At 47.2% G+C, this 27,095-nt stretch overlaps 1 protein-coding gene across 1 annotated transcript; it reads left to right on the top strand.

Annotated features, from left to right (window-relative positions):
- The first annotated feature begins 219 nt into the window (after positions 1 to 219).
- On the top strand, positions 220 to 25,111 carry AMER1 (APC membrane recruitment protein 1). Its single transcript, XM_079765106.1, has 2 exons — positions 220 to 364; positions 18,419 to 25,111. Exon 2 carries the CDS (start codon positions 18,518 to 18,520, stop codon positions 21,902 to 21,904), a length of 3,387 nt encoding a protein of 1,128 aa, XP_079621232.1. The 5' UTR covers positions 220 to 364; positions 18,419 to 18,517; the 3' UTR covers positions 21,905 to 25,111.
- The last annotated feature ends 1,984 nt before the right edge of the window (positions 25,112 to 27,095 follow it).

The raw sequence follows: 27,095 nt of genomic DNA, 5'->3' as shown, positions 1-27,095 counted from the left end.
GCGAGGGGTTCTGCACCCTCCTAGTCCTCTGCCAAAACCATACTCAGGTTTATTTGCATTTAAAGAGAAAGGTAGGGAGGAAAACAGTGGGCGGGTCAAGGCACGCCTTCCCACATTGGCCATTGGGCCACATGCCTGCCAATCAGGGCGCGGACGCTCCACCCTGTGGCTGTGGAGTTGCGGGGGAGGGGGCATGGAAAGCTGCCCTGAGTCTGGGGAAGGGGAGCCAGCGCAGGAGGTGACTGGAGCCACAGCGGCGGCAGAAGCAGCGGTGGCCGCCTTCTCAGCCACGGAAGCCGAGGATATAGCCGGGGCCAGGGCGGCGCAGCAGATAATAATCGGGTTGGAAAACGAACCCGGCTGGGTAAGCGTTGGGGGTAGCCAGGAGGCTCCGCCAGCCTGCGGTGTGGTGCAGTTCCGCGTGCTCAGGTCTGGCCGCCCAGAGAGGAGCTCTAGGGCTGAGCCGGTAGGCATCCAGGCCGCTCTCTGCTCCCCTTTGGAATCCGCTTTGAGGACTGTCCGGTGAGGGCCAGAACAAAGTCCCTTGGACGTGGGCCACTAAGGCGGGGGGTGGGGGTGAGGGAAGAGGGCGGGCAGGCGGGCGGGCTAGCCTCGGCCCTGTCTCTGGGTACTCTGGGAGGCGGGGAGGAGGCCCGCACGTGCTGTCTTGCAAGTTCCTGGAGGGTAGCCGCCAGCCAGCACCCCCAGAGGTGCTTTTGTAGGCCCGGAGCTCTGCAGCTTTGTTGCAGCACATTAGCTGGAATCGCTCATTCCAGCAGCCCGGCTGCTGCCCCTCCCCTTCCTTCTCTGCGCATCTCCTCCCTCTTCCCTCTGTGGACCAAGCCGACGCGCTGGTCTAGGTCCGATTGGGGTATCTACACTGTTTGCTTCCTCTCTGGGGGATCTCAGTTTGGCCTGTAAGCTGCCCACTTCCCTTCAGAAGCTCGGCCTCGTGACCCCAACCAGCTGTGCCCCCTGCCCTTGGGCCTCCAGGCACATCTGGCGCCCGCCCCTGGGGACAGGCGGACCAGTAGACTGGCAATCAGGCTCTTGTTGGACCTCGGGATACAGCTGCAGCTCAAGGTAGTCCTTGGGTTTGAACTGCAAGGCCCCTTTGTCTCCTCCCTGGCCGAGCCTCCTTTCCCCCGTGGACTGGGGGGTTGCGGGGGGGGGGGGGGGGAGGGGTAGGCACTGGCCTCATTTTTTCTCTCCAGCCTCTCCTGTTCAAAAATAACGATAAGCACGATGCTGGGAAGGGGTTTCTGTGTCAGAGGCTGAGCAAGCAATTATTGTAGTAGGGAAAACACCAAACCTTCCAACTTCACAGTTACTTCAAATACCCTGCCCGCCAGGCCGCTGTCATTGTCTGCTGCAGACATTTCTGACATTGGTAACTGCCTGACTTTGCCTAGGCTCCCTGGCCATGAGGGAGCGGCTATGCCTGCCACGCAACCACAGACCAGGCTCCCCAGTTGGCAGCTGTACTGGACACACAGAGCTGGCCTCCTTTTGGCTAGGCTCTTCTTGGCCTGGGCTGCAGGGTTAAGGTGAGTCTTGTCCCGCACACAAAAAAAGCCTCCCTCTGCAGCTGCCTGCTGTATCTGTGTGGGTATAGGCGGGTGGAGGGCACTGAGCTTTTGGAATCCCCACCCTACACCTGGTGACTCCAGCAGAGCCCACCCCAGTGCACCTTCCTTCATTCATTCTTTCACTGCCCAGTCATTGCAGGTGGTGTGCCTCTGGCAATGGACTCTAGGCCTTCCTGAGAAGCAGGAGAGAGGGAGCAACCCAGGAGCTTAGCAGGCTCTTTATGGACTTTTGACCAACTTCTGAGGGTGGAGAACCATTTGAGAGGAGACAATGAGACCCAGTAAATCCCTCATTTGGGAGGAAGGAGAGCTGGGGACTTTTGTGACACCTGCAATTACTGCAGATACCATACTACTCTCATCTCCTCCCACCTTGACCAGTGTCAACACAAACCCCCTAACTTGCAGTTGGGCATCTTCAGCCCAGTGCTGGACCAGCCCTCAGCCCTGCCTCCAACCAACAGCCTCCTAAAATATGCAACCTATTTAACTCCCTTCCCCATACCCAAACTCACTCACCCTACATGTCCAAGTTCTCTTTCCTCTCTGGCTTTAGCTCTGGGGCCTTCTCAATGCCTTTCCTGCCTGTCCCTTGCAATCCATGATGACTTCTTTCTCAGAGCTCTCTTCCAAGCTGCCTGAGTCCCTTGGGCATTTTGGGGCCTAAATTATAATAGTAGGCAAACTATAATTACGTTTCTCTGCCTCTACTTTGTCTCTGATAACATGGATGTGTTGAGTTGTCTCATAACCCCTCAGAGGTGTAAATGCAACCCGGAACTCTGCCACAACCCCATCAAAGCTTAGCAATGCAAAGCAGTTAAGAAATGCTCCAGAAGGACTTGCTTTCTTTGTAGAGCTTTCAAGAAGACCTTTGCCACTCCAACTTGTACTTGTCCTGATCCATATGAAAGTGATTAGAGAAATGATACTCAAGGTTCAGGTATTTATTGAGTATGCCTAATGAGGATGAAAAGGGGGATGGGTTGAAACTATAAGAACAAAAATCATGATATATCTCTTCAATAGCAAGCACAGGATCTGGACTGTCCAGATCCCAGACCACACATATTTTGGATGCTGGCTCGTGAGCTTAGAGGCAAAACATGGTGAGATAGGAGATCTCTGTATGCAGGGGGATCATCCTGGAAAGCTTCCAGAAAGTAGAGGGGTTTGGCAAGGCAAAGAGTAATGGTATAAGCAAAATGAGGAATAGGAGGGGTGTTGCTGGCAAGCAGGCTAAGTGAGGTGACTGGGTATTTTCTGGTTGAAATTGTATGACTCTAAGATGTTTGGTGCCCAGTGGTGGGGTTTCCCAGATGCCAGAGTATGGAATGGGGATCTGATCATGGGGAAAGGGACCATCAAAGAATGGGGAATTAGGAGGTTTTGGGGTATGTGCATGTGTGTGTATGTGTGTAAATATGCCATAATAAATTGGGGTTTTAGCAAGGGTTTTAGTGTGAAGTCTTAGATGAAGATTAGAAGCATGCCATATGTTGGGCAGGTAAGAGGCCAACTTTTGATCTGGAAGTAGAACTGGGGGGTTGGCTATCTCTAGAGGGAAGTTGTACCATATCAGTCTCCCTTCTGCCTTGTGGGGGTTGGGGAGGGGGAAGGAGAGAGCCTGGAGCCTACATACCAACATGGTGGAGCCTAAGTGTCCCTCAGGCCTCTGCTGATCCCCTTCCTTCCAGCTGTACAGGCCTTCATGGAGTGCCAGTTTGGACTTATGTGCTTATATATGGGAATCCTGAGCCCTGGAAACCAACTGGGACTTGCTTAAAGTCACACAGCATGTAGAAATAGGGGGATAGGCTGCTGCTTCCTGTGCAGTGGCTATTCCACTGTATCCCACTGTGTTCAATGGCCTCCATTCAAAACACATCTCATTAACCAACCCCTCATCTCACCTCACCCATTTCTTAAGAATGAAGGGGTGTTGGGTTAGCTTGGGGGCCCAATCTGGGAGCCCCTCCTCCCCTAACATGACTCTTGTGCTTCTTGATCTTGGTCTGCAGTCTGTCAAGGGGGTTAAAACTTTCAGAAGGGAGGGAAGTAGTTGGAAGATATTGCCAGTCCAATGATTCTCTTCTAGCATAGTGGAGGTGTGAAAAATTCCTTAAGAACTATTACATTTACACTCTTAGAAAATGTGTGTGGGGGTGGTAGAGGAGGGAACACCCCTGCTCAGCTGGCTGCTCCAGGGGATTAGGGAAGGAGAAGAATAGCAGCAAGCCTGGCAGGTCACTGGCTTGCTTACAAAACCAAAAAGGAAGAAGGGGCTTCCAGCCCGCTCACTTACAGATAGTCTACTTGAGGCTAGAAGAGGGCATTCCCAGTGTTATTCCATAAGTTCCCCTGCTTGGAATCCTGTCCAGGCAGATAAGATAGGTGATAAAGGTAAAACCCCCAGAGGTAGCATTTCATTGTCTTCCTGTATCACTTTATCCATGTTGCTGCCAGGAAGTTCTCAGAGCTAATCTGAGCCTCTTTTGCTATACTTAAACTCGTGTGTGTGTGTGTGTGTGTGTGTGTGTGTGTGTGTGTGTATGTGTGTTGGGGGTGGAGTTGAGGGCAACTGGCACCATTGCTCTTCTGCTTAACAATCCATTGGAGGTTTCATATGTGTTAAACCATTTCTCCAACTTCAGTTCTCTGAATTAAATAATCACAGAGCCTTTCATCTCCTCTCCTTGGTCTTATTTTTCAAACCTGTGCATGTATAAGTATATCCATGGCAAGGCAGGGAGGGAAACCAGGACCACTGCAGAGGTGCAGGTGCCAGCTGAATGAGGGTGCATTGCTTCCCTGAACCTCCCCTTTTGGGATTAGAGGATAATATGGGCAATGGTGAAAATGGCTCAAGGAATCTTGGTAGAGTAAGAGGCAGGCATGATAGTGTTGCAGGGGCATTTGTGACCCTTTGATCTGCATTTCTTGTTGTAGAGATTTCATTGCTTTCATCTCCTGCAGGTTTTCCCCCTGTGACTTCCAAGCACATACTAAGCCCCCTTCTACATACAGCACTCCTCAGCCTGCCCTATTAGGGCTGCAGCTTTTCTCAGGGGGAAGAGGGCTGGACTGTACCTGTTGTGGTACCTCTCCTCTGTGGACAAATATAAAATATTCACAGGACAGGCCTAGTGCATTTTGAAAGAGTAATATGTTGGGTAGTGTTGTGGGGTACATGCATGAAAAGTAAAGCTGGGCCACAGTGCATTTTGGTCTTGCAGTGGTGGACTGGGCTCAACAAGCCAGGGATCCAGGCCTCCCAGAAAAGCTTAAAACCACCAAAATCACATGCCCCCACCAAGCCTCCTGACTCAGCAGGTACTATAAATGTGGGCACAGGGCTACCCTTCCCCCAGATTCTCACTAAACCTGGGGCAAGTGGACCCCTGGTCCAATCTCCTGTTTCTAGATGGGAAAACTGAGGCCCAAAACAAAGAAGATATTTGCCCAATTTACACAGAAGCACAAAGCTCCTGTCCCCTAATTCAAGGCTTCTTCCTCAAGCACACTGATCCTAGTCCCCTGTCAAGCCTCAGTTGCCTTAACTGGCCTCTCACATAGTTTATGGTTTGTACATGGGAGTGGATACATAAGAAAGTCAGGGATCTCCATTGTTCAATTGGCCTATTTTCTCCTCTGCAGGCTTCCTTTGGCTGCCTATCTCATCTGTTTGCCTGAGGTTAACTGCTCTCTTGTTTTTTCATCTGAACTGGGATGGGGCTGAGGGTGGTGCCTGTCTCCTGTCTCCAGTATTACCCTTGCTGTGTTAGTACTAATGTAGCAGAAGCCTTACTCTGAAGGCAAGTCATCCATCTCAGATACATTCCTCTCTAAGGAGGTTTGGGAGCCTCAGAGGGGAGTGGCAAGTAGGTCGCCCTAAGAGTTCCTGTTGTTCCAGGCAATCTGGGCAGGGAACCTTAAGGAGAAAGTTGGTGCACTAAGAAGACACACTAGGAAAGCCCATTTCTTGGAAGAGGTGATATTTGGGTCACCACATCTCCCAGAATGAAGAAGCCCCTGTGTATTGGGGGCTGGACCTAAGGGGCAGAGGAGTAAGGCTAGGAAACCTGGAGGAGGCATGCAGGGAGAGCAAATCTTGAAGGTCAGGCAAAGGGGTTTGGCCCAAATTCTGTAGGCAATGTGAAATAATTTAGTAAGTAGAAGGATGATGTGCTGAAATCAAGGTTATAAGAAACTGAATCTGGCAAGGGTGTGCAGGATGGATGAGATGGAAGGGGGGAGGCAAGGGGTGGGAATTCAACTTTATGGCATGCAGTGTGTCCAGAGGGAGATCAGCTAAAAGGCTTGTGTCATCTTTAAAGGACATGGGGTAGCAGCTGAGGAGCTAGAGTAGAAAGTGGCTGCAAGAAGCTCCATCAACAGGGTCTGTTATTGAACATCTGCTCAGTATCTAGTGAGCCAGTTGCCCTTTACATTTATCATCTTGAATCTTTACCACAGCGCTGCACAATAGGTAGCATTTTCTTCATTTTATATATAAGGCATTTGAGTCTCAGAGAGGTTATACAATTTTCTCAAACCTCACAGCCTGTAAGGGATAAAGCTGGCATTTTAGTTCTGGGCTAACAAACTTCGGCTGAATTGGAATTCAACTGAACCATTGTTGTTTGAGCTCCTGTTCTGTGGTAGATGTAGTGAGTACAGGATGAAGGAGAGTCCTTCCCAAAGAGATGAATGGACATACTGAGGCTTTTCTGAATGAATTACCCAAGGCTGAGTATGTTAATAACTCAGTTGAGAGACTGATTGATGGTGGGTGAATAGGAGCAGGAGAGAGAGGTCCAGTAAAGGTCTGTGCTTGCCTCTAGAGTTGGTGGGATGCCTTCTTGAAAGGAGGTGCCCCTCAACAGAAAGGCTGAAAATTAGTGGAGGGGTTGTTGCGGGGATAGCTTGGGTGGGGTTCTGCCAGCAACCTTATAGCTTTGCCAAAAGGTGCCAAGCTAGGCATCCCTCCCTTCAGGCCCTGAGCAAATGGTTTTGAGAGTGGACCTTGTGTGTGGGCTTTAGAAATGGGTGATTAAGTTTCATATATTCTCATAGATCATTTTCTTTAAACAATAGCTCAAATTTTGCATCTTTATCCCAGTTGGCAGGTTTCTGTTTGAACCTTTGTTTTGGCCTCTCAAGTTTATTTCCCAAGGGAAACAGAGTAAAGGAACATGTGTCATGGTTTGGTAGTGAGGATCGGGGTGGGGAAGTTGCTAATGAGGAGAGCAGCCACTGGTTGGGTTGGCAGCCCTTGGATTCTGGTCAGTAGGGTTTTTGGAATGTGCTAGATGGGGCCAAAACAGTGGCAACCAGTGACAACTGGAAATGCTTCAGAGAAAAGGTTCACCTGGGACAGGGATGAGAGGGGAGGAGGAGATGATGGCTCTTGTGTGATGTGCTCCTGCACAACAATCCTTGCTCTCAGTCTTTCTCATTTGATTGGGGGCCAACACAGAATGTTGTGGATGGGACTCAAGAGGCCTGGGAGCTGCTGTGGCTTTGTCACTATCCCACTGTATGACCTTAGGTAAATCTTTTTCCAAGCCTAGGCAGTTTCCTTCTCTGTGACAAGGAGTTACCATCCCGCATCAGGGGAATTTATGAGAAGGACAAATAGTGCGTGAGGGAGTAGGGAGCACTTTATAAACTGGTAAGTACCCTGAATTGGGTGCAGGATATCTGTTAATTTGCATTTTCTTTGATATTGGTACTTTAGCTGAGTTTGAATTGTTGACCTTTCTGGCCTGGGCTAGTTGAAATTCCCAGATATTCCAGAGTTGTTAGGCAGTAGCTGACTGGAGGCAACTTTTTGGTGCCTGAATAGCAAAGTTTGGCTAAAAGAGAAACTAAAGCCTCCTGTAAGGTTGCCCTCATTTACCATTTGGGGAAACTGAGGTCCAAGGTGGTTTGGTGACTTATCCACAGAGCCTTGGGAAGCACCCTACTCAACCCTGCCTGAGGTAGTTTTGTGCTACAAATTGTCCAACTAGAATTTGAATAACTATTTTAAAAATTCATTGCTATGTTTTTTAACCTCTGCTATATAATGCATTGTATTTGATACTTAACCTTTTGCACTCGATGTCAAGTGTGACGGTTATGGAATGTATCAATAATTTGAAATATAAAAAAATCCAAATAAATAAGTTTGTATGAAAAGAAACTCCAGTTTTTTATTCTACTGCCGCGCTTTGTAAAATCTGGGGTATTTAAAAAATTAAATCCCGAGTAGAATAAAGGAATCGAGAAAAAAGCAAGCGAGTGCAAAGGGTTAATGTATATTGGGTTTGTTCTTTACAATAACTTGAAGAGGTAGACATCTCAATAGGTTCAATTTTTCAGTTGAGGAAACTAAAAGAACTTGCTGATTTCTCCCAGGTCGAGCAGAGCTGATTACAGTGTAGAACTGGCTGACTTTCAGGGGTGGAGGGCAGTGGCAGGGCTCCATTCCTTCCTCATTCCTCTCTATTCCTTCCTCAGCCCATCTCCATGCACAATGATAGGGTGGGCCCAGTGTGGGCTTGCCCCCAGGAAAACTGCTTGGAGGAGTTTTGAGGCATTATGGCTTATTGAGGCAATGTCTCTGGAGCTACTGCATAAATCCACATACTTCTTCCTTGAACTTGGCCTTCTCTAAGTTGGCTGAGCTGGCCCCAGGAAGCTGAGCTGGAAAGTACAAAGCTCAGGCTGCAGCTATTTCCTCCTCACCAAGAAGGGTACCTGAGACAGATTTGTGGTTGGTGTCCTGCCTGTGTTTTGAGAGGAGGGAGAAGGAAGAAGCTCTGTGCAAGTAGCCAGCCTTCCACTGGTCCCAGAATGGACTGAAGCTGGCCCTGGGAGCAGGAATGGACATAGCCCACACCCTGCCATGACAGCAGCAGCTGCAGCAAATAGCTCTTGTCCAGGGCCATAAACTATCCATAGAGGGTTCCCTTAACCCAACAGTCTACCTGAAATTAAGACAGCCACACAGGTTGAAAAACCTAAGCGTTACAGGGCCCTGTGTTTGGCAGGACCACTTTCTTGGCAGGAACCAAGATGGGAGTCAGTCCCAGCCTGAGGAATCTGCAAGATCTGTCTCTTGCTGTCCCCTTTGCCTTCTGCCCCACTTCACTCCCCTGGACATGGAACTGTATGGCCCTAAGTAAAGGCAGCATAGCCCATGGAGGGACAGCACTGGGACCTTGAGGGGTAGCAAGGAAAGTAGCAAGGAGCCAAAGGTTGCTAGGTGGGCCTGGGTTGGGGGGCTACTGCCCCCTACTGTCATTACTGCCACCTACTTTCTTACTGTCTTGGAAGAAAGCAGACAGAGACACTGTGAGTGGCTATGGGGAGAGCATGGCCCTGGGAAGAACTAGGCAGGGAAATAAGAGATAGCACAATTTCAAGGCTGGCTCTTGCCAGCAAAGACGACCTTGGGCCTCGTTAGAAAGAAGGCCTGAAGCTAGAGGGCGAGAATCTCAGTTCCAGGACACAATCCTGCCTAGTTCACTCATTCCAACTACATAATCACAGGGTTTTTTAAACTGCCCTTAGGAGAGGACTTTGTATAAATCCACACACATGTCTTTAAAATCCCCTCACACTTGGCTCCTCCTCAGTGCGGGCCAAGACAGGTGGTCCCTCAGGCTCCCTACAGTAAATTACTCACCCAAAGGAGTGGCCTTTTATACATGGTCTGCTACTTCCTAAGTAACTGGGACCTGACCAGGAAGGTGGTAATAATAACAGGAATGCCTGTTATTAATTTCTCATTTGCACTGTACTTTACAGGTTACAAAGTGCTTTTGGTGTGCATTATCCCATCTAACCCCCACACCACTGACGTGGACTGGGTAGATGGGGGTGGATAGGTAGGAGAGCTGGTTTGATCTCCACTTCACAGAAGGTGCGTTGGCCTAGTCAGGATCCCCTAGCATTGCCTAGACGCCAGTCTGTGACCCATGGTTACTTTCAAAACATACTACAGATGCCTGTGGCAGGGAAGAGGATAATATAGAGAGCAATGGGCTGTCCTCTACCCCAATGGAGCACAGCAATAGGGCAGCAGAAGGTCCAAAGGGACTGCCCCATGGCTCTAAACCCAGCAGTACAATTCAGCCTTTGATTCACAAGGAAATCTAGGCCCATACTATTTTTCACTTGGCCTGTGGTCTTCCTTGATGTCAATTCAAACTTACTAGTCTCACCCATCTCTCCCCCTAAATCACTGCCATTTCTACTCAGATTGAATGTCTCCTCTTCAGTGTAGCTTTCTGAGCCCAGGGTCTGTCTTTTTGCCTTTCAAATTTATCCTGGGATATGATAACAAGGTATGAAGAATTATAACCTTCCACCAAAGCTTAAGTCATAATAGGGGCTTTTCCTTTAGGCCTGCATCATGCTGTGCTTTCAGATTGTTACATATAGATTTCTCTACCAGTTAGCATAGGAATTTCCCAAAGCAAGGGCTGGGAGTTCCCCCTTCTTGTCTCGCCTTGCATTACTGTGTTCAATGTCTATCACTTACCAAATGTTATTAGAGGTTTGTTTCATGAATTCCACAAAGGGGAATACAGTTTCACAAACAACTGCACTACTGCCACCCCATCTCTCATGCCCACACCATAATGACAGTAATTTCAGGGCTGAGGTAAAAACAGATGTTTTTTCTTTGGAAAGTAGGGGGGTCAAATATATGATAGGGCCCCTGCACCCATCAGACCCTGGGGTCAGGTCTCTTGACTCGTTGTGTGTGTATGTATGATTATGTATTTGCAGGATGGGGGCTGCACTGTCTACTGGGGCTATCAATTGCAGGACTAAACTGGAACAATGTCACGTAAAAATATGTCACACAGCAAAAATACCCTAACCTGAGCAGATGGCAATACAAATTTCTGCAGAGAGGGTATCAGATGAGTTTTTTTTCTTTTATTTTCAACATAACCAGACATTATCTTGCTCCAAGTTTAGTATTCAGTTCTGCAGAGTGCCCCTGATGGAAGCCTGATCACACTGATGATTCAAATCAAGCCAAGAAAGGCTCAAAGTACAAAATTAGTCTTTGCCAAACAGGATCAAGGCTCCAGGAGGGGTCCTCTAATGAGGTCAGAGGCTCTATCCACTCCCAGTGCTGGTCCATTGTCTCCCACTGGAGGTGAATGCATGACTCTTTTTATGGTAGCAACCAATCACAGGGATGATGGCTAGACAGCTGCTTCTACTTCAATTGGTGCTTACCTCTCTCTCTGGCTCCCAGCAGCTGTTCTGCCTCTCGTCCCTTCTCCCGGATCCCTGTCTGCTAGCGGCTACTTATAGAGGAGGGACATAGTGGTGAGGGACTTTTCAGGGAAGGGTTACTGGATTTTAGCAGACTGCTCACTGATGCAGCCACTGACCTGCTGTAGTGACTGAAATGAATACATCAGTCCTGGAGGGGGAACATGTATTGTAGCTAGAGGTAGGTGGTAGCTTTTTCCCCTTCTTTTTATTCCATCTCTGGAATTTGGACATTTGGAGGATTGTGAGCCTAGACCAGAAAGTTGTGCCTTGCACTAGGTTTACTTATTTATATATTTATTTATTTTTTAAAATTTCTTTATTGATTTCATTATTACATATTTGTCCTTATTCACCCATTACTCCCCCCATTCCCCCCATCATGCCCTCACCCCCCTGTTGTCTGTGTCCATTGGTTAGGCTTATATGCATCCATACAAGTCCTTTGGTTGATCTCTCCTCCTTACCCCCACCCTCCCCTACCTTCGCTCTGAGGTTTAATGGTCTGATCAATGTTTCTATGTCTCTGGATCTATTTTTGTTCATCAGTTTATGTTGTTCATTATATTCCATAAATGAGTGAGATCATGTGATATTTATCTTTCTCTGCCTGTCTTATTTCATTTAGCATAATGCTCTCCAGTTCCACCCATGATGTTGCAAATGGTAAGAACTTCTTTTTTAACGCAGTGTAGTATTCCATTGTGTAGATGTACCACAGTTTTTTAATCCACTCATCTGCTGATGGGCACTTAGGCTGTTTCCAAATCTTAGCTATGTAAATTGTGCTGCTATGAACATAGGGGTGCATATGTCCTTTCTAATTGGTGTTTCTAGTTCCTTGAGATATATTCCTAGAAGTGGGATCACTGGGTCAAATGGGAGTTCCATTTTTAGTTTTTTGAGGAAATTCCATACTGTTCTCCACAGTGGCTGCACTAGTATGCATTCCCACCAGCAGTGCATGAGGGTTCCTGTTACTCCACATCCTCGCCAGCACTTGTCATTTGTTGATTTGTTGATGATAGCCATTCTGACAGGTGTGAGATGGTACCTCATTGTCGTTTTGATTTGCATCTCTCAGATGATTAGTGACTTTGAGCATGTTTTCATATGCCTCTTGGCCTTCCTTCTGTCTTCTTTCGAAAAGTATCTATTTAGGTCTGTTGCCCAATTTTGATTGGGTTGTTTATCTTCCTTTTGTTAAGTTGTATGAGTTCCCTGTATATGTTGGAGATTAAGCCCCTATCGGTGATAACATTGGCAAATATGTTCTCCCATGTAGTGGGCTTTCTTGTTGTTTTGTTGATGGTTTCTTTTGCTGTGCAAAAGCTTTTTATTTTGATGTGGTCCCATTTGTTTATTTTCTCTTTTTTTTCCATTGCCCTAGGAGCAGTATCAGTGAAGAAATTGTTTCGGCATATGTTTGAGATTATGCTGCCTTTGGATTCCTCTAGTATTTTAATGGTTTCCCATCTTATGTTTAAGTCCTGTATCCATATTGAGTTTATTTTTGTGTATGATGTAAGTTGGTGGTCTAGTTTCATTTTTTTGCATGTATCTGTCCAATTTTCCCAACACCATTTATTGAAGAGACTGTCTTGACTCCATTGTATGTACATGCCTCCTTTGTCAAATATTAATTGAGCACAGTGGCTTGGGTCGATTTCTGGGTTCTCTATTCTATTCCATTAATTGAGCATAGTAGCTTGGGTCGATTTCTGGGTTCTCTATTCTATTTCATGTCTGCTCTTGTACCAGTACCAGGCTGTTTTGAGAACAGTGGCTTTGTAATACAGCTTGATAACTGGCATTGAGAACCCACCTACTTTGTTCTTTTTTCTCAGGATTGCTGCAGCTATTCGGGGTCTTTTTTTATTCCAGATAAATTTTTCAAAAGTTCGTTCTAGGTCTGCAAAATATGCTGTTGGTATTTTAATGGGGAGTGCATTGAATCTATATGGAATCCAAATGTGAAGTAGATTGCTTTGGGTAGTATGGACATTTTAATGATGTTGATTCTACCAATCCATGAACATGGTATGTTCTTCCATCTGTTTATGTCTTCCTCTATCTCTTTTTTCAGTGTCCTATAGTTTTCTGCCTATAGGTCTTTTACCTCCTTAGTTAAGTTTATTCCTAGGTATCTTAATTTTTTTTTGGTGCGATGGTAAATGGGATTGCTTTTTTAGTCTTTCTTTCTGTAAATTCATTATTGGTGTATAAAAATACCATAGATTTCTTGGCGTTAATTTTGTATCCTGCTACAATGCTGAATTCATTTATTATGTCTGATAATTTTTTGATGGAGTCTTCAGGGATTTCTATGTGTAGTATCATGTCATCTGTGAATAAGGACAGTTTTACTTCTTTTCCAATTTGGATGCCTTTTATTTCTTCTTCTTGTCTGATTGCAATGGTTAGTACTTCCAATACTATGTTGAACAGGAGTGGTGAGAGTGGGCATCCCTGTCTTGTTCCTGTTTATTGATTTGTGGATATATTACCATCCTTGCATTCCTGGGATAAATCCTACTTGGTCATGGTGTATGATCTTTCTGATGTACTGCTGGATCCGATTTGCTAGAATTTTGTTGAGGCTTTTGGCATCTATGTTAATGATGGATATTGGCCAATAATTCTCTTTAACTGTGTTGTCTTTATCTGGTTTTGGTATTAGGGTGATGCTGGCTTCATAGAAGGAGCTTGGAAGTGTTCCTTCCACTTGAATTTTTTGGAATAGTCTTAAGAGGATAGGTTTTAGTTCTTCCTTAAATGTTTGGTAAAACTCCCCTGTGAAGTCATCTGGCCCCCAGGCTTTTGTTTGCTGGGAGCTTTTTGATGACTGCTTCAATTTCTACCATAGTTATTGGCCTATTAAGATTTTTAGAATCTTCCTGATTGAGTTTTGGAAGGTTGTATTTTTCTAGGTATATGTCCATTTCCTCCAGGTTGTCTAGTTTTTTGGAATAGAGTTGTTCATAGTATTTTTTAACAATCACTTGTTTTTCTGTGGGGTCTGTTGTTATTTCGCTTCTTTCATTTCTGATTTTGTATATTTAGGTCCTCTCTCTTTCCTTCTTGGTGAGTCTGACTAGAGGTTCATCAATCTTGTTTATCCTTTCAAAGAACCAGCTCTTGGTTTCATTGATCTTTTGTGTTGTTTTTGGTTTCTATGTCATTTATTTCTCCTCTGATCTTTATTATCTCTTTCCTTCTACTCACTCTGGGCTTTTCTTGTTGCTCTCTTTCTAATCCTTTGAGTTGTAAGGTTAGATGATTTATTACCATTTTTTCTTGTTTTTTTGAGGTAGGCCTGTAGCGCTATAAACTTCCCTCTCAGGACTGCTTCATTGTGTTCCATAGATTTTGGATTGTTGTGTTTTTATTGTCATTAATTTCCAGAATGTTTTTAATTTCTTCTTTAATCTCCTTGGTAACCCAATCACTGTTTAATTGCATGCTATTCAGCTTCCACGTGTTTGAATTTTTTGGGCTGTTTTCATTGTAGTTTATTTCTACAATATTATGCCATTGTGGTCTGAGAAAATGCTTGATATGATTTCATTCTTCTTGCATTTGGGGAGACTTTCCTTGTCACCCAATATGTGGTCTATTTTTGAAAATGTCCCATGTGCACTTGAGAAGAACGTATATTCCGTGGCTTTTGGGTGAAGATGTCAATTAAGTCCATCTGATCTAGTGAGTCATTTAGGATTGCTGTTTCTTGGCTGATTTTTTGTCTAGAGCCATGGTCGAGAAACTGCGGCTCACGAGCCACATGCAGCTCTTTTGCCCCTTGAGTGTGGCTCTTCCACAAAATACCACGGCCTGGGCGAGTCTATTTTGAAGAAGTGGCGTTAGAAGAAATTTAAGTTTAAAAAAATTGGCTCTCAAAAGAAATTTCAATCGTTGTACTGTTGATATTTGGCTCTGTTGACTAATGAGTTTGCTGACCACTGGTCTATTGGATTTATCCAGTGATGTCAGTGGAGTATTAAAGTCCCCTACTATGATTGTATTGTTTTCGATCTCTCCCTTGATATCCTCCAGGAGTTTTTTTTATGTATTTGGGTGCTCCTGCATTGGGTGCATATATGTTTATCAGGGTTACATCCTCTTGTTGTATCAATCCCTTTAGTATTATGAAATGGCCTTCCTTATCTCTTGTTATGGCCTTCACTTTGAGCTCTATTTTGTCAGATATAAATATTGCTACACCAGCTTTTTTTTCATTCCCATTTGCCTGAAAGATATTTTTCCATCCCTTCACTTTCAGTCTGTGTGAGTCCCTTGTTCTAAGGTGGGTCTCTTGTAGACAGCATATATATGGGTCATGTTTTTTTATCCATTCACTCACTCGATGTCTTTTGATCCATTTACATTTAATCCGTTTACATTTAAAGTTATTATTGAAAGGTAATTGTTTGTAGCCATTTTTATTTTTTGTGCCTGTCTTCTTTCTTACTTTTTTATTTCTTCTTTCTACACCAGTCAGTTTAGCATTTCTTGCATTGCTGGCTTGGTAGTGATAAATTTCCTTAGCTTTTTTTTTGTCTGTGAAGCTCCTTATTTCCCCTTCAATTTTGAATGATAGCCTTGCTGGATAGAGTATTCTTGGATTCAGTCCCTTGCTTTGCATCACTTTGTGAATTTCCTTCCATTCTTTTCTGGCCTGATGTGTTTCTGTTGAGAGATCATTTGATAATCTAATGGGAGCTCCCTTGTATGTAACTTTCTGTCTCTCTCTTGCAGCCCTTAGTATTCTCTCTTTGTCCTGAACATTTGCCATTGTAATTATGTGTCTTGGTGTGGGTCTTTTCAGTTTCATCTTGTTTGGGACTCTCTGAGCTTGTGTTACTTTTTTCTTCCCCACATCTGGTAAGTTTTCTGACATTATTTCTTCAAATAGGTTTTTTAACCCTTGTTCCTCTTCCTGTTGTTGTGGCACCCCTATTATTTATATGTTGCTTCATTTCATGTTGTCCCATAGCTCCCTTAGGCTCTCCTCCTGTCTTTTAATTTTTTTCTCCAATTGCAGTTCAGTTTGGGTGTGTTTTGCTTCCCTGTCTTCTAATTTGCTAATTCAGTCCTCTGCTTCTCCTAGTCTACTGTTGAAATTTTCTATGGTGTTTTTTATTGCAATTATATCACTCTTCATTTTTTTCTTGATTCTTACATAAGTTGTTGGTTTTTTTCACCCACCCGGTTTATGAACTGTATGGCCCTTATTCTGAATTCTTTTTCTAACATATCGCTTGCCTCTGTTTCGCTTAGCTGCTTTTCTGGCGATTCCTCCTTTTCTTTCGTTTGGGGGTTTCTTTGTCTACCCATTTTTGGTCTCACCAATTGATCTATATGTAGAGTCATGCATGGGCTGCTCCTTGGGTGGCAGTGGCTCCTTGGGCTGCGGTTGCTCCTCAGGTGGTCGCTGAAGTGGCTTCTCCTCAGTTGGCAACAGCTCCTCCGGTGGGTCCTGTTCGCAACAGTGGTGTCTCCTCTGGCTGGTGGGGAAGGCTGCTTGCACAGCTGCTGTTCCGTGGATGGGGGGTGGGTTGCTCGTGGGGCTGCTGCTCCTTGGACAGGGGCGGACTGCTCACGTGGCTGCTGCTCCATGGGTCAGGGCTGGCTGCACACTGACGCTGTTCCTCAGATGGGGAGGGCTGCTCATAAGGCTGCTGCTTCTTGGACAGGGGCAGGTTGCTTGCCGGGCTGGTGCTCCTCGTAAGGGTGCAGGCTCCTCATGCAGCTGCTACTCCTCCGACGGGGGATGGGCTGCTTTCTTGGCTGCTGCTCCTCAGGTGGGAGTGAGCTGCACGTGTGGCTGCTGCTCCTCAGACGGCGTCGGGTCACTCACTTAGCTGCTGCTCATTGTACAAGTGCAGGTTGCATGTGGCTGCTGCTCCTCAGACCAGTGCAGGCAGTGCAGGACTGCCGCTCCTTGGACATGGGCAGTCTGCTCGTGCGGCTGCTGCTCTTTGGACGGGGGTGGGCCGCTCACCCAGCTGCTGCTCATCAGACAGGTGCAGGCTGCGTGCTCCTCAGACCAGTTTGGACTGCACATGACTGCCGCTGCTTGGCCGTAGGTGGTCTGCTCGGGCGGCTGCTGCTCCTTGAATGGGTGTGGGCTGCTCACACCACTGCTACTCCTCGGATGGGGGCAGGCTGCTCGCGCGGCTGCTGCTCCTCGGACAGGTGCAGGGTGCGGGCTGTGTGCAGCTGCTGCTCCTTGGATGGGGGCGGGCTGCGTGGGGCTGCTGCTCCTCAATCGTGGGCAGGCTGCTCTTGTGGCTGCTGCTCCTCAGATGGGGTGGGCTGCTCGCATCGTTTCTGCTCCTCGGACAGGGGAGTGGGCCACTTATACAGCTGCTGCTCCTTGAGCAGGTGCAGGCCACGTGAAGCTGCTGCTCTTAGGCCTGGGGCGGGCTGCTCGTGGGGCTGCTGTTCTTTGGACAGGAGTGGGCTGCTCACGTGTCCGCTGCTCATGTGGCTGCAGTGCCCTGGGCGTGAATTTCTCATACAGCTCATACGTCAGGAGGGGGTTGGGCAGCTCCCTAAAGTAGAGCTTACAGAGTCTAGGTTTACTTATTTAAATATATGTTGAGAGCCTCATTCCCAGGCCAGGAACATGATTCATGTGGAGTTGTGCCTTCAAGGAGTTCCCTTTATACACGGGGGAGCTATATGAGGGCCAAAATAATGAGAGGAGTGGAGAAGAAACAGTCTGCCTCATGGTTCTAAAGTAGAATTTGGGGTTCCAGTGACTACGGGCCATATTAAAATATCTCCCCAGCAGGAGAGTCAATAGAATCTGACCTAGACCTACCCCACACATAACCACTATGGGGGAGGTATTGCTAGGCTTCTGCGGATGAGAATACTGAAGCCCAGAGAATTCCTTGCTTCAAGGGCACCATGCATTCTTAGCAGATCCTGGATTGCAGTTCTGGAATGTGGGTCTGAGGCTCCTACTCTAGATTTCTGAAGGTCCTAGAGCATGGTCCTGCCATCAGTTTAGGGAGCCTGTGAAGACGAGGTGAAATTTCAGGTATACTTATCTTTCCTGCCCCAGGAAAAATGTCAGTGAGAATCTGGGCTAATATGAACTCGATGTCTGGACCCCACAGAGTTCAGTGAGGACTCAATGAGCTATTTTTGCCAGATTCTTTTCAAAAATTCTATGTCATCAGAGCTGACCTACCTCTTGCCTTTTCTGCCTCTCCCTAACATACCCCCTTTGATAACTCCTCCCACATCCACTAGCACCACTGGGCCTTTCTCACATCTGCAGTTCCCCCTGCCCAGTGAAAGAGGATAGGGGTGATGACTGCCTATTGCTCACTATAGGGTTTTGCTGTCTTGAGGCCCAGAGGAGGTTGGGGCAGCAAGCCAAGCACATGGAGTGCATTAAGTTTTTCCCTGCATTTTCTTTCTTTCTGGTTCCACTCAAGTCTGAAACCACAGACACCTGTGAAAACAAACTCTGCCTGGATGCTTGCTCACCAATACTGTGTCTCTGTTTTTATCTTTATCATCTCCTCCAGGCCCAACTATGATGCTTCCTGACTGATGATGTTATAATAGAGCCCAGAAGCCAGAAGGCTGCATTTTCAGCTGAACATACCTGAGTTGTCCCCATCACTATGGAGAGCCAAAAAGATGAAGCTACTCAGACCAAGGGAGCAGCAGCCTCTGTGGATACCCAGAACCAAGGGTCGGAGAAAGGAGCCAAGAACAAAGCAGCTGAGACAATAGAAGGGCCAGGGTCAGAGCCATCCTCATCTGGCCCAGGTAGGCTGAAGAAAACTGCAATGAAACTCTTTGGTGGCAAGAAGGGCATCTGTACCCTGCCTAGTTTCTTTGGAGGGGGACGGAGCAAAGGTTCTGGGAAAAGCAGTTCCAAGAAGGGTATTAGCAAGAGCAGGACCCATGATGGCTTGAGTGAAGCAGCCCATTACCAAGAAGACATTGTCAGTGAAGGAACTGGCCTCTCCTTACCTTTGCCTGAGTCACCCTGCCAACTTCCCAGTTCTCAGAGTGCCCATGGGGCTTTGGAGACAAGTTCCAAATGTAAGATGTCTGTGGCTGGAGCCATAGAGAAAGCTGGGGTTGAGAAGGTTTCCTCTGTGACCAAGCCAAAGAAAGGCCTGAAAGGTTTTTTCAACAGTATTCGCCGTCACCGGAAGAATAAGGTCTCTGGTGCTGAGCAAAGTGAGCTAGGAGCAAAGGGACCTGAGGAGGCCAGAGCCAGGCCTCATGAGAACGTGAGCTCAGCCCTTCTGCCCCATGCTGAGGAAACCCTTCAAGACCCAAGAAAGGAAAATTCCAAACCCCAAGATGCCCATGGACCAAAAGTTTATTCAGCATCAGAGACTTCTCCAGCAGCCACCGAAAAGACAACCTATAAAAATCCCGAGCAACCCATGGGGGTCTGTGCCTCAGCACTCTTGCAGTCCAAACCTTCCCCTGAAGCCAGTGTCCCAGAAGACCCTCAGAACTCAGAAACAGGGGAGAAGGTGGTGGTAGGAGATATAAATCTACTCAATGGCCCTGTGGGGGACCAACTGAGCCTCTTCTTTGGAGATGTCACATCCCTTAAAAGTTTTGACTCACTGACGGGTTGTGGTGACATCATAGCAGAGCAGGACATGGACAGTATGACAGACAGCATGGCCTCTGGAGGCCAGAGGGCCAACCGAGATGGGACCAAGCGAAGTTCTTGCCTGGTTACCTATCAAGGAGGTGGGGAGGAGATGGCCTTGCCAGATGATGATGAAGAAGAAGAAGAGGAGGAAGAGGAGGTTGAATTAGAGGAGGAGGAAGAAGAAGTGAAAGCAGAAGATGATGACTTAGAATATCTGTGGGCAAGTGCTCAGATGTACCCAAGACCCAATATGAATCTGGGCTACCATCCCACCATTTCACCAGGCTACCAGGGCTACATGCTGTTTGACCCAGTTCGGTCTTATCCTTGCCTAGCTCCTGGAGACCTTTTGACTCCTCAGAGTGATCAGCAAGAATCTGCCCCCAATAGTGATGAGGGATATTATGATTCAACCACACCTGGATTTGAGGATGATTCAGGAGAGGCTCTGGGGCTTATCCGCAGGGATTGCCTGCCCCGAGACAGCTACAGTGGAGATGCCCTTTATGAATTCTATGAGCCAGATGATAGTCTTGAGAACTCCCCACCTGGGGATGACTGCCTTTATGACCTCCATGGTCGCAGCTCTGAGATATTTGACCCCTTCTTGAACATTGAGCCCTTTTCTTCCTCTCGGCCACCTGGGACAATGGAGACAGAAGAAGAACGGCTAGTGACCATACAGAAGCAGTTGTTGTATTGGGAACTTCGGCGGGAGCAGCTCGAAGCCCAAGAGGCCCGGGAGGCACACACCAGGGAGGCCTATACCCAAGAAACTCATGCAAGGGAGTCTCTTGCCCGAGAAGCCCACACCCAGGAAGCTCATGTGAGAGAGGTCAGAGCCCGAGAGTCCTATGCCAGGGAGGCTTGTGCCCGAGAGGCCTGTGCTAGGGAGGCCCAGGCCCGAAAGGCTCATGGTCGAGAGACCCAAGTTAGACAGCTCCAGGTACGGCAAGAGAAGCCCATCATGGAGTATCAGATGAGACCCTTAGGCCCATCAGTGATGGGTCTGGTGGTAGGGGCATCAGGGGCTTCTCAGACTTCACACCGAGGAACCACGTCGGCTTTTCCTGCCACTGCAAGCAGTGAGCCAGACTGGAGGGACTTCCGTCCTCTGGAGAAACGTTTTGAGGGAACCTGCTCCAAGAAGGATCAAAGTACCTGCCTGATGCAGCTCTTCCAGAGTGATGCTATGTTTGAGCCAGACATGCAAGAAGCAAATTTTGGAGGATCTCCCCGGAGGGCCTACCCTACTTATTCACCCCCTGAAGAGCCAGAGGAAGAGGAGGTTGAGAAGGAAGGGAATGCCACCGTGAGTTTCTCACAAGCCCTTGTGGAGTTCACCAGCAATGGGAACCTCTTCTCTAGCATGTCCTGTAGCTCTGACTCTGACTCATCCTTTACTCAAAACCTCCCTGAGCTGCCCCCTATGGTGACCTTTGATATTGCTGATGTAGAACGGGATGGGGAAGGCAAATGTGAAGAGAATCCTGAATTACACAATGATGAGGACCTTGCAGCCTCTTTGGAAGCTTTTGAACTGGGCTACTACCAGAAACATGCCTTTAACAACTACCGCAGCCGATTCTATCAAGGTCTGCCCTGGGGTGTGAGTAGTCTCCCTCGATATTTGGGACTGCCTGGCATGCACCCACGACCCCTACCTGCTGCCATGGCCCTCAACAGGAGGAGTCGCTCCCTTGATACTGCAGACACCCTGGAGCAGGAGCTATCTAATTCTCACCTTGCCCAGGGCTACATGGACCCCGATGAGCTTCAGGCTCAACAGGAAGATTCAGATGAAGAAGAGGAAGAATGGGGCAGAGACAGTCCCTTGTCCCTCTATACTGAACCTCCAGGGGCCTATGACTGGCCTGCGTGGGCTCCCTGTCCTCTCCAAGGGGGGACAGGCCCTGCCTGGATAAGTACCAGTCAGTTGGATGGGCCTTCTAGCCAGTCTCCATGTAGGCAGGCAGCCTGTTGCATACCTCCTGTGGCTATGTCAGTATTGCTGTCAGTATCAGGGCCAGAGTCAAGGGCAGCAGGGGAATCTGGGCCTCAACTAGCTCGGCCTTCGAACCTACCCCTTCCCATGGGCCCTTGTTATAAGCTCCAGCCACAGGACTCCCAGAGTGTAAGGGCCAGGCCTCGAGATAAGCTGCTGCCTGCTGATGAGCCCAGTTACTCCTCCAGTTCTGGAGGCTTCAGTCCCAGCCCTCTGCCCCAGGTCAAGCCTGTGGGCATTACCCATGGCATCCCTCAGCTACCCAGGATCCAGCCTGAGCCTCTGCAGCCTCAGCCCATTCAGTATGGGGCTTCCAGCCTTGATCTGTCAAAGGAGAAGGCTGAGCATTGTGCCTCTCCACCAGAATGGAAACCTAGCTGAGCAGTCATTATCAATTCTGGAGTGGGCGCATGGGGCCTGAGCATGGGAATGGGGATCAGGGATTGGGCAGAGGGGCTTGGGGATGGGGGTTGCTGTTTAACTTGAAAATCCTTTTGGCCAAGGAAAGCTCCTATGAGTTTTCACCTTCGTTTTCCCACTTCCCTCTTTTGCCATCTGTGGCCACATTCAGCTCAAGTATATCTGCCCCAGGAGGCTGCTGCTGCTGTGCTCCAGTTTTTGCTTTCGGGGTTTCTTCTTGTGACCCATGTAAGGTTTGGGATGCTGTAATTTTGTGCCTATTCCAATTGCCAAGTTAGTGAGTATATATATAGCATGCATCCTTGACAGAGGATGAACCCTTAGTGCCCCTGCCACCCCCCACTGTCCAGTGAATGATGAACAGCCAGGTCTGCACTGCCTTCTATGTGGGAACAGGGGGCTTGTTTGCTGTTAGTAATGTGAAATTATGGTACAGACCCTCCCCTTCCCCACTCCATCCTGTCTTGGCGTAGCTGCCACCATTACATCAAATGAGTATATTTGTCCCAGCTAGCTGTCCTTAGAAAGGATCATGTGGCATATATTTCATTGCCTACTGCTGTGGACTTTGGCATCATAACCAGATGGGGGCCTTTAAACCTGGCCTGCCATAGCTTGGGTTGAAGGAAAAAAATGCTAATCCCCTTAATGGATTGATCAAATTAACCCAGTTACAAACAGGAGACGAAATAGGGTTCTATTATAGACACTGCTGTAAGTATTGAGCTCTGGAATGATAGGATTTTTTTTTCTTTTTCCTCTCTTAAGCTTGTGACTTATGGAGTTGCAGGTGCTTTTAAATTTTGGTTCTTTTTTTCCTCCAAAGGAAATTTTCATAATTTCATCACAAAGAATACATTCTTTTAATTGAGATATGAGAAGAAAAGCAGCCTAAATTAGGCTTGGCTATAAGAGTTAGGGTTTTTGCAGGTTCCAAGGGAAGGCTAGGAAATGAAGGTACATTTGTCCCAGCCAGTGGGAAAGAGGATTTCAGATTTTGCAGAGCTCGAGGCAACCCAGCTTCTTAGAAGGGAAAATTGCTTCTTCCCCCAAACACAAAAAGTTCCTTATGCCTTGCCCACCCATTCACTTATATGCTGTGAAGAGGCTCCAGATTAGCACTCCCAAGAGAGGATAACAAAGGCATCTAGGCTGTTGTTCTGGACTCAAGAGTTTTCATTTCCCAATTATCTAAGTCCTTAGCATCATCAAAGGACCAGGCTTCTTGAGAGGAAAGACTTTGATCTGCCCTCTGCCAAGCTTCAGGATGCTCATTTACATGGCAGTTCAAGCCCTTTATGGAATGAATGGCATCCTCTTTTCTGTTAAACTAGCTTGGAAATACTGGTGGGGAAAAGTTGCTGTCAGGAAGACGTTGCAGCAGGCTGATCTTACCAGGCTCAGCCTCTTAATCACCAATATGAGAGGGTTCCTTTTAAATTTCTTTATTGGAAATAGCATATGGAACATTTTTTTGTCTGGATGTGTTGACCCACCCAAATTATGATCCTTGCTCCTCCCATGGCCACGCCTGTTCTTGCACTTACCCCCACCCATTTCCTTGCCTGTTATGAGAAGAGGTCAACAGGGCTCCTGAAATTCCTGAGATGGCAATTTGGCTTGGGAATAGATGCCATTGCCTTCCCCTCTCCAGTCACAAAGGTTACTTTGTATGCAAATTGCTCCTTTGCCAGGAGATATGTTTGTACTGATCTTTGTCACCATTTCTGAGATTGGGGTTGGCCCAGTGCCCCTCCCCCCAAATCAGGCTTGGCTGGTAGTAGCTGTAACCCTGGAAGCATCACATAAGTTTGCATGGCACTAATACTACCACTCAAGAGACCCAGACCAGCTCTCTAGGCTGACTTTGCTTCATGAAGAAATGTATCAGTTATGGAGCTGGAGAGTGAAATAGGGTGAGGAAGGCCCTCCTTACACCAAGCACAGCATTCCAGCAGAGAAGTGCCCAAATTCCAACCTGTCCACCAAAGTTGCCCTAGGAATATGGGGCTGAAATTTGCCTGACTGTTTGTCAGGAAGTAAACACTCACCAAATGCCTTTACAATAGGGAAAAACCCACCAATTGCCTCCTCTGCCTCTGCTTGTGCTTTAGGGCAGCTCAAGCTCTTGATTGAATGTGGACTGTGGCAACCACAGCAGGTAATAGAGCCATCACTAGCCTCCAGAACTCACTGGGCCACCAGCCTATCTGGGAAGAGAAAAATTTAGTTGCTCAGCCTTTAGCCAAAGGCTGAGAGCTGCCCTCAGTGACAAGACGGCATCAAGCCCAGACATACTTTTCTGGGCTTTGGAAGTTTGCATACCACAGAGTGGGGCCTAGGACTGAGTAGCAGCTTATTATTTGGACATTGCTGCCTGCAAGTCTTTTCACTGTCTTGGCCAGCCCAGGGATAAGATCCTCACTACCAGAAGTGGGGCAGTTAGAGGTCATGGCTGCAGAAGCAGACTCCTCTAGAATCTCATTCTGGATCCAAGTAGTTCCTGGCCAAATTCCAGCTGCAGGTAGAAGAGGAAGAAAAACCTGCCTAGGGACATGTGATGGCAATGCAGGGTGACACTGGGAGAGCCAGCCAAGCTCCAGTCCTCTTCCCAAGCATAGAACAGTGCTTACTTGGCTGACACCAAATATGACCTGAATATAGGTGTCAAGGTCCAGTCCATACTTAGGTTGTGACCAGACAAACACCATGTCTGCATTGCAAGGTCTTGGGATACTGCTTTTTGATGAGACTTCAAGGGAAGATATGACTTGAGTAGAGGTGGCTGCCCTCATCTCTATACCCAGCAGGCTTATTTAGTGCCAGACAGCTCTGATCATGATAATACACAAAAGAGACTGGTCCATTGGGGACCAGTGACTGGATGGACAAGGCCACCTAGGAGGCCTCTCCTAGGGCTGCCAGTTTCTCAGTGCTTTAGCACCTTTGAGGAAGCCCTGCCTTAGTACCCAGATAGGGTTTGCTCTGCCCAGCTTGGGCACCAGTTTATGAGTCTCCTGAAGGCTTTGGTCAACACTAGTCTCCCTCCTCTGTGCTATACCAAGGAGGAAGGTAGCTTCTCACATGCAGGTTATGTTTTCCCATATCCTGCTGCCAGCAACTTACCCACCCTTGCCAGTGCCACCACCCAACCTGCCCTCAGCCCCCAGACCCAATTGCTAGAGGGAGGCATGGGGGGATTAGCAGGGAGACTTCAAGTTTACCCATGTCTATGTTGCATTCAAGTTGTTTTTAATATATATATATATATATATATATATATATATATATATATATATAAATATATCAAAAGTCAATTATCTATTTTTGTATTATTTGCATTTTATAATCATGGAAAACAATGTTTATCAGTCGTTCTTTTCTGATCTATTTTACTTTTAAGTGGTGCTGTTTACAGTTTTAAACAAAACAATGATGACACAAAAATTGCTGCTGCTTGTGCAGAGGGCTGGCATCTCAACTGCCCAGAGCCCTCACTCTCCCCCTCTCCCCAGCCCTGATGTATCGCACTGTCCATCCCCTCCTTCCATGATAGGGGCAGCAGAAGATGCCCAGGTACTAAGACAAATGCCAGGCATATGGAACCTGGTAGACAGCGTGTTGTTTATGGCTTTATTTTTTTTTCTTTTATACCCTGCCCCTTTCCTCTTTGTAGACCTTCTGGAAGTACTCATGTCTTTGTCTCACTCTCTCTTTTTTACTCTTTATGTTCTGTGATTTTGTTTTGAAACCAGAGTGCTCATGTTGTACTGTTTGCCATGTTAAGTTTTTCCAAAGGAACATTTTGGGGACAGGAATATTATCCACTCATTGGGGAGGGCAGAGGGTTTCAACCACATCCTGTCTCCCCAGGAAGTTGAGGGAGACAGATGGCAGTGATGTTTGAAGCATCAGGAATTAGCCATCTTCTTGAGGAAACCCTTGCATAAGACTTACCAGGAGCTCGGTTGATTGGGACATTCACCCAGAAGAGACATTGGGGACCTCCTTGACCCCTCATGCTGCTTTGGGGGAATCTCTCCCCTTACCACCATTCCTGTTCCCCTGCCCTCCTCCAGCTCACACATGGATGGTACTTTGGGAAATAGTGACTGTCAGGGTGATGGCTTACTGTCCTGATCCCCACTTTTTCATCCTATAGTCACTCCAAAGAAGAAAATTCACATGGCATGTATATGTATAAAGGTTGGGCTTACTGAGAGGCGGGGCTTTAATTATTCCCATTTACTATTGGTGCTTATTTTCCCTGCTGTAGTCTGGGGTGGGGTGGGAGGGAAGAAACCAGGAATGTATATTTAGCTCATGTTAAATAAAATGGCTGGGGGACAGAGGGAAGAAATTAGGAACTGCAGTAAATCCTAATCCCAGGTTTAAGAGGTCTTTCTCTCAGTTGCGAAAAGGGAGCATGACCCCTAGATGTGCCCTAGCTTCCCCTTCTCTATTCCTGAGACATCATGGAGTTGCTTGGATTGTGACCTCTCCAATCCTAATTCTCACTGACATCTGGATATCTTTATGCACTTCCTATTTGTAACAACATATACTTCTTTTGCTGAATGCTAATAAACTGGGTTCAAGGGGGACCCCCCCAGTCACTAAAGTGCATTCTTGTTGTTTTTCCATAGCAGCATGCCTGTGTTCCATAGTTTCTGGCTTTGTCCTTAAAGGGAAATTGAGGCAACAAGGAGGTGAACCTCCTACTGATGGCCCCATCAAAAAGATGTGTCTAATGGTGGGACTCTCAGGCCAAGCTATAGGAATGGCATCCTTCACCACGCTATGGGCAGAGATGAGAGGCTGGCCAGGCAGCTGCTTGCCTCAACTATTCAGCCATGGGGCTGAGTGGGGAGCATGTGGCTTCTGCCCCTTATTGTAGGACATCTCATCTGGTAGGCACCAGAGATGTACCATATAATAAACCAGTCACCTTGGGATCATGTCCTTCCTTAGATCATCAAGAAGACCTACCTGTGCCATCAACCAGGAGAAGGTGATTGTGCTAATGGCTTTGGTTTCTCTAATCCAGATTCTTGTCTTTGGCCCCTGATACGTAAGGGTGTCTGACACTTGATCGTGGGCTTTCTTGAGTTCTCCCAATTGCCATGTCAAAGCCAGAAGGCCTGAAATAGCA

This window comes from Cnephaeus nilssonii, assembly GCF_951640355.1.
Source record: "Cnephaeus nilssonii genome assembly, chromosome: X".
In the NCBI taxonomy this organism is placed as follows: Eukaryota; Metazoa; Chordata; class Mammalia; order Chiroptera; family Vespertilionidae; genus Cnephaeus; species Cnephaeus nilssonii.
The sequence above is the reverse complement of the archived record's forward strand: the minus strand, read 5'-3'. Positions and strand labels throughout refer to the sequence as shown.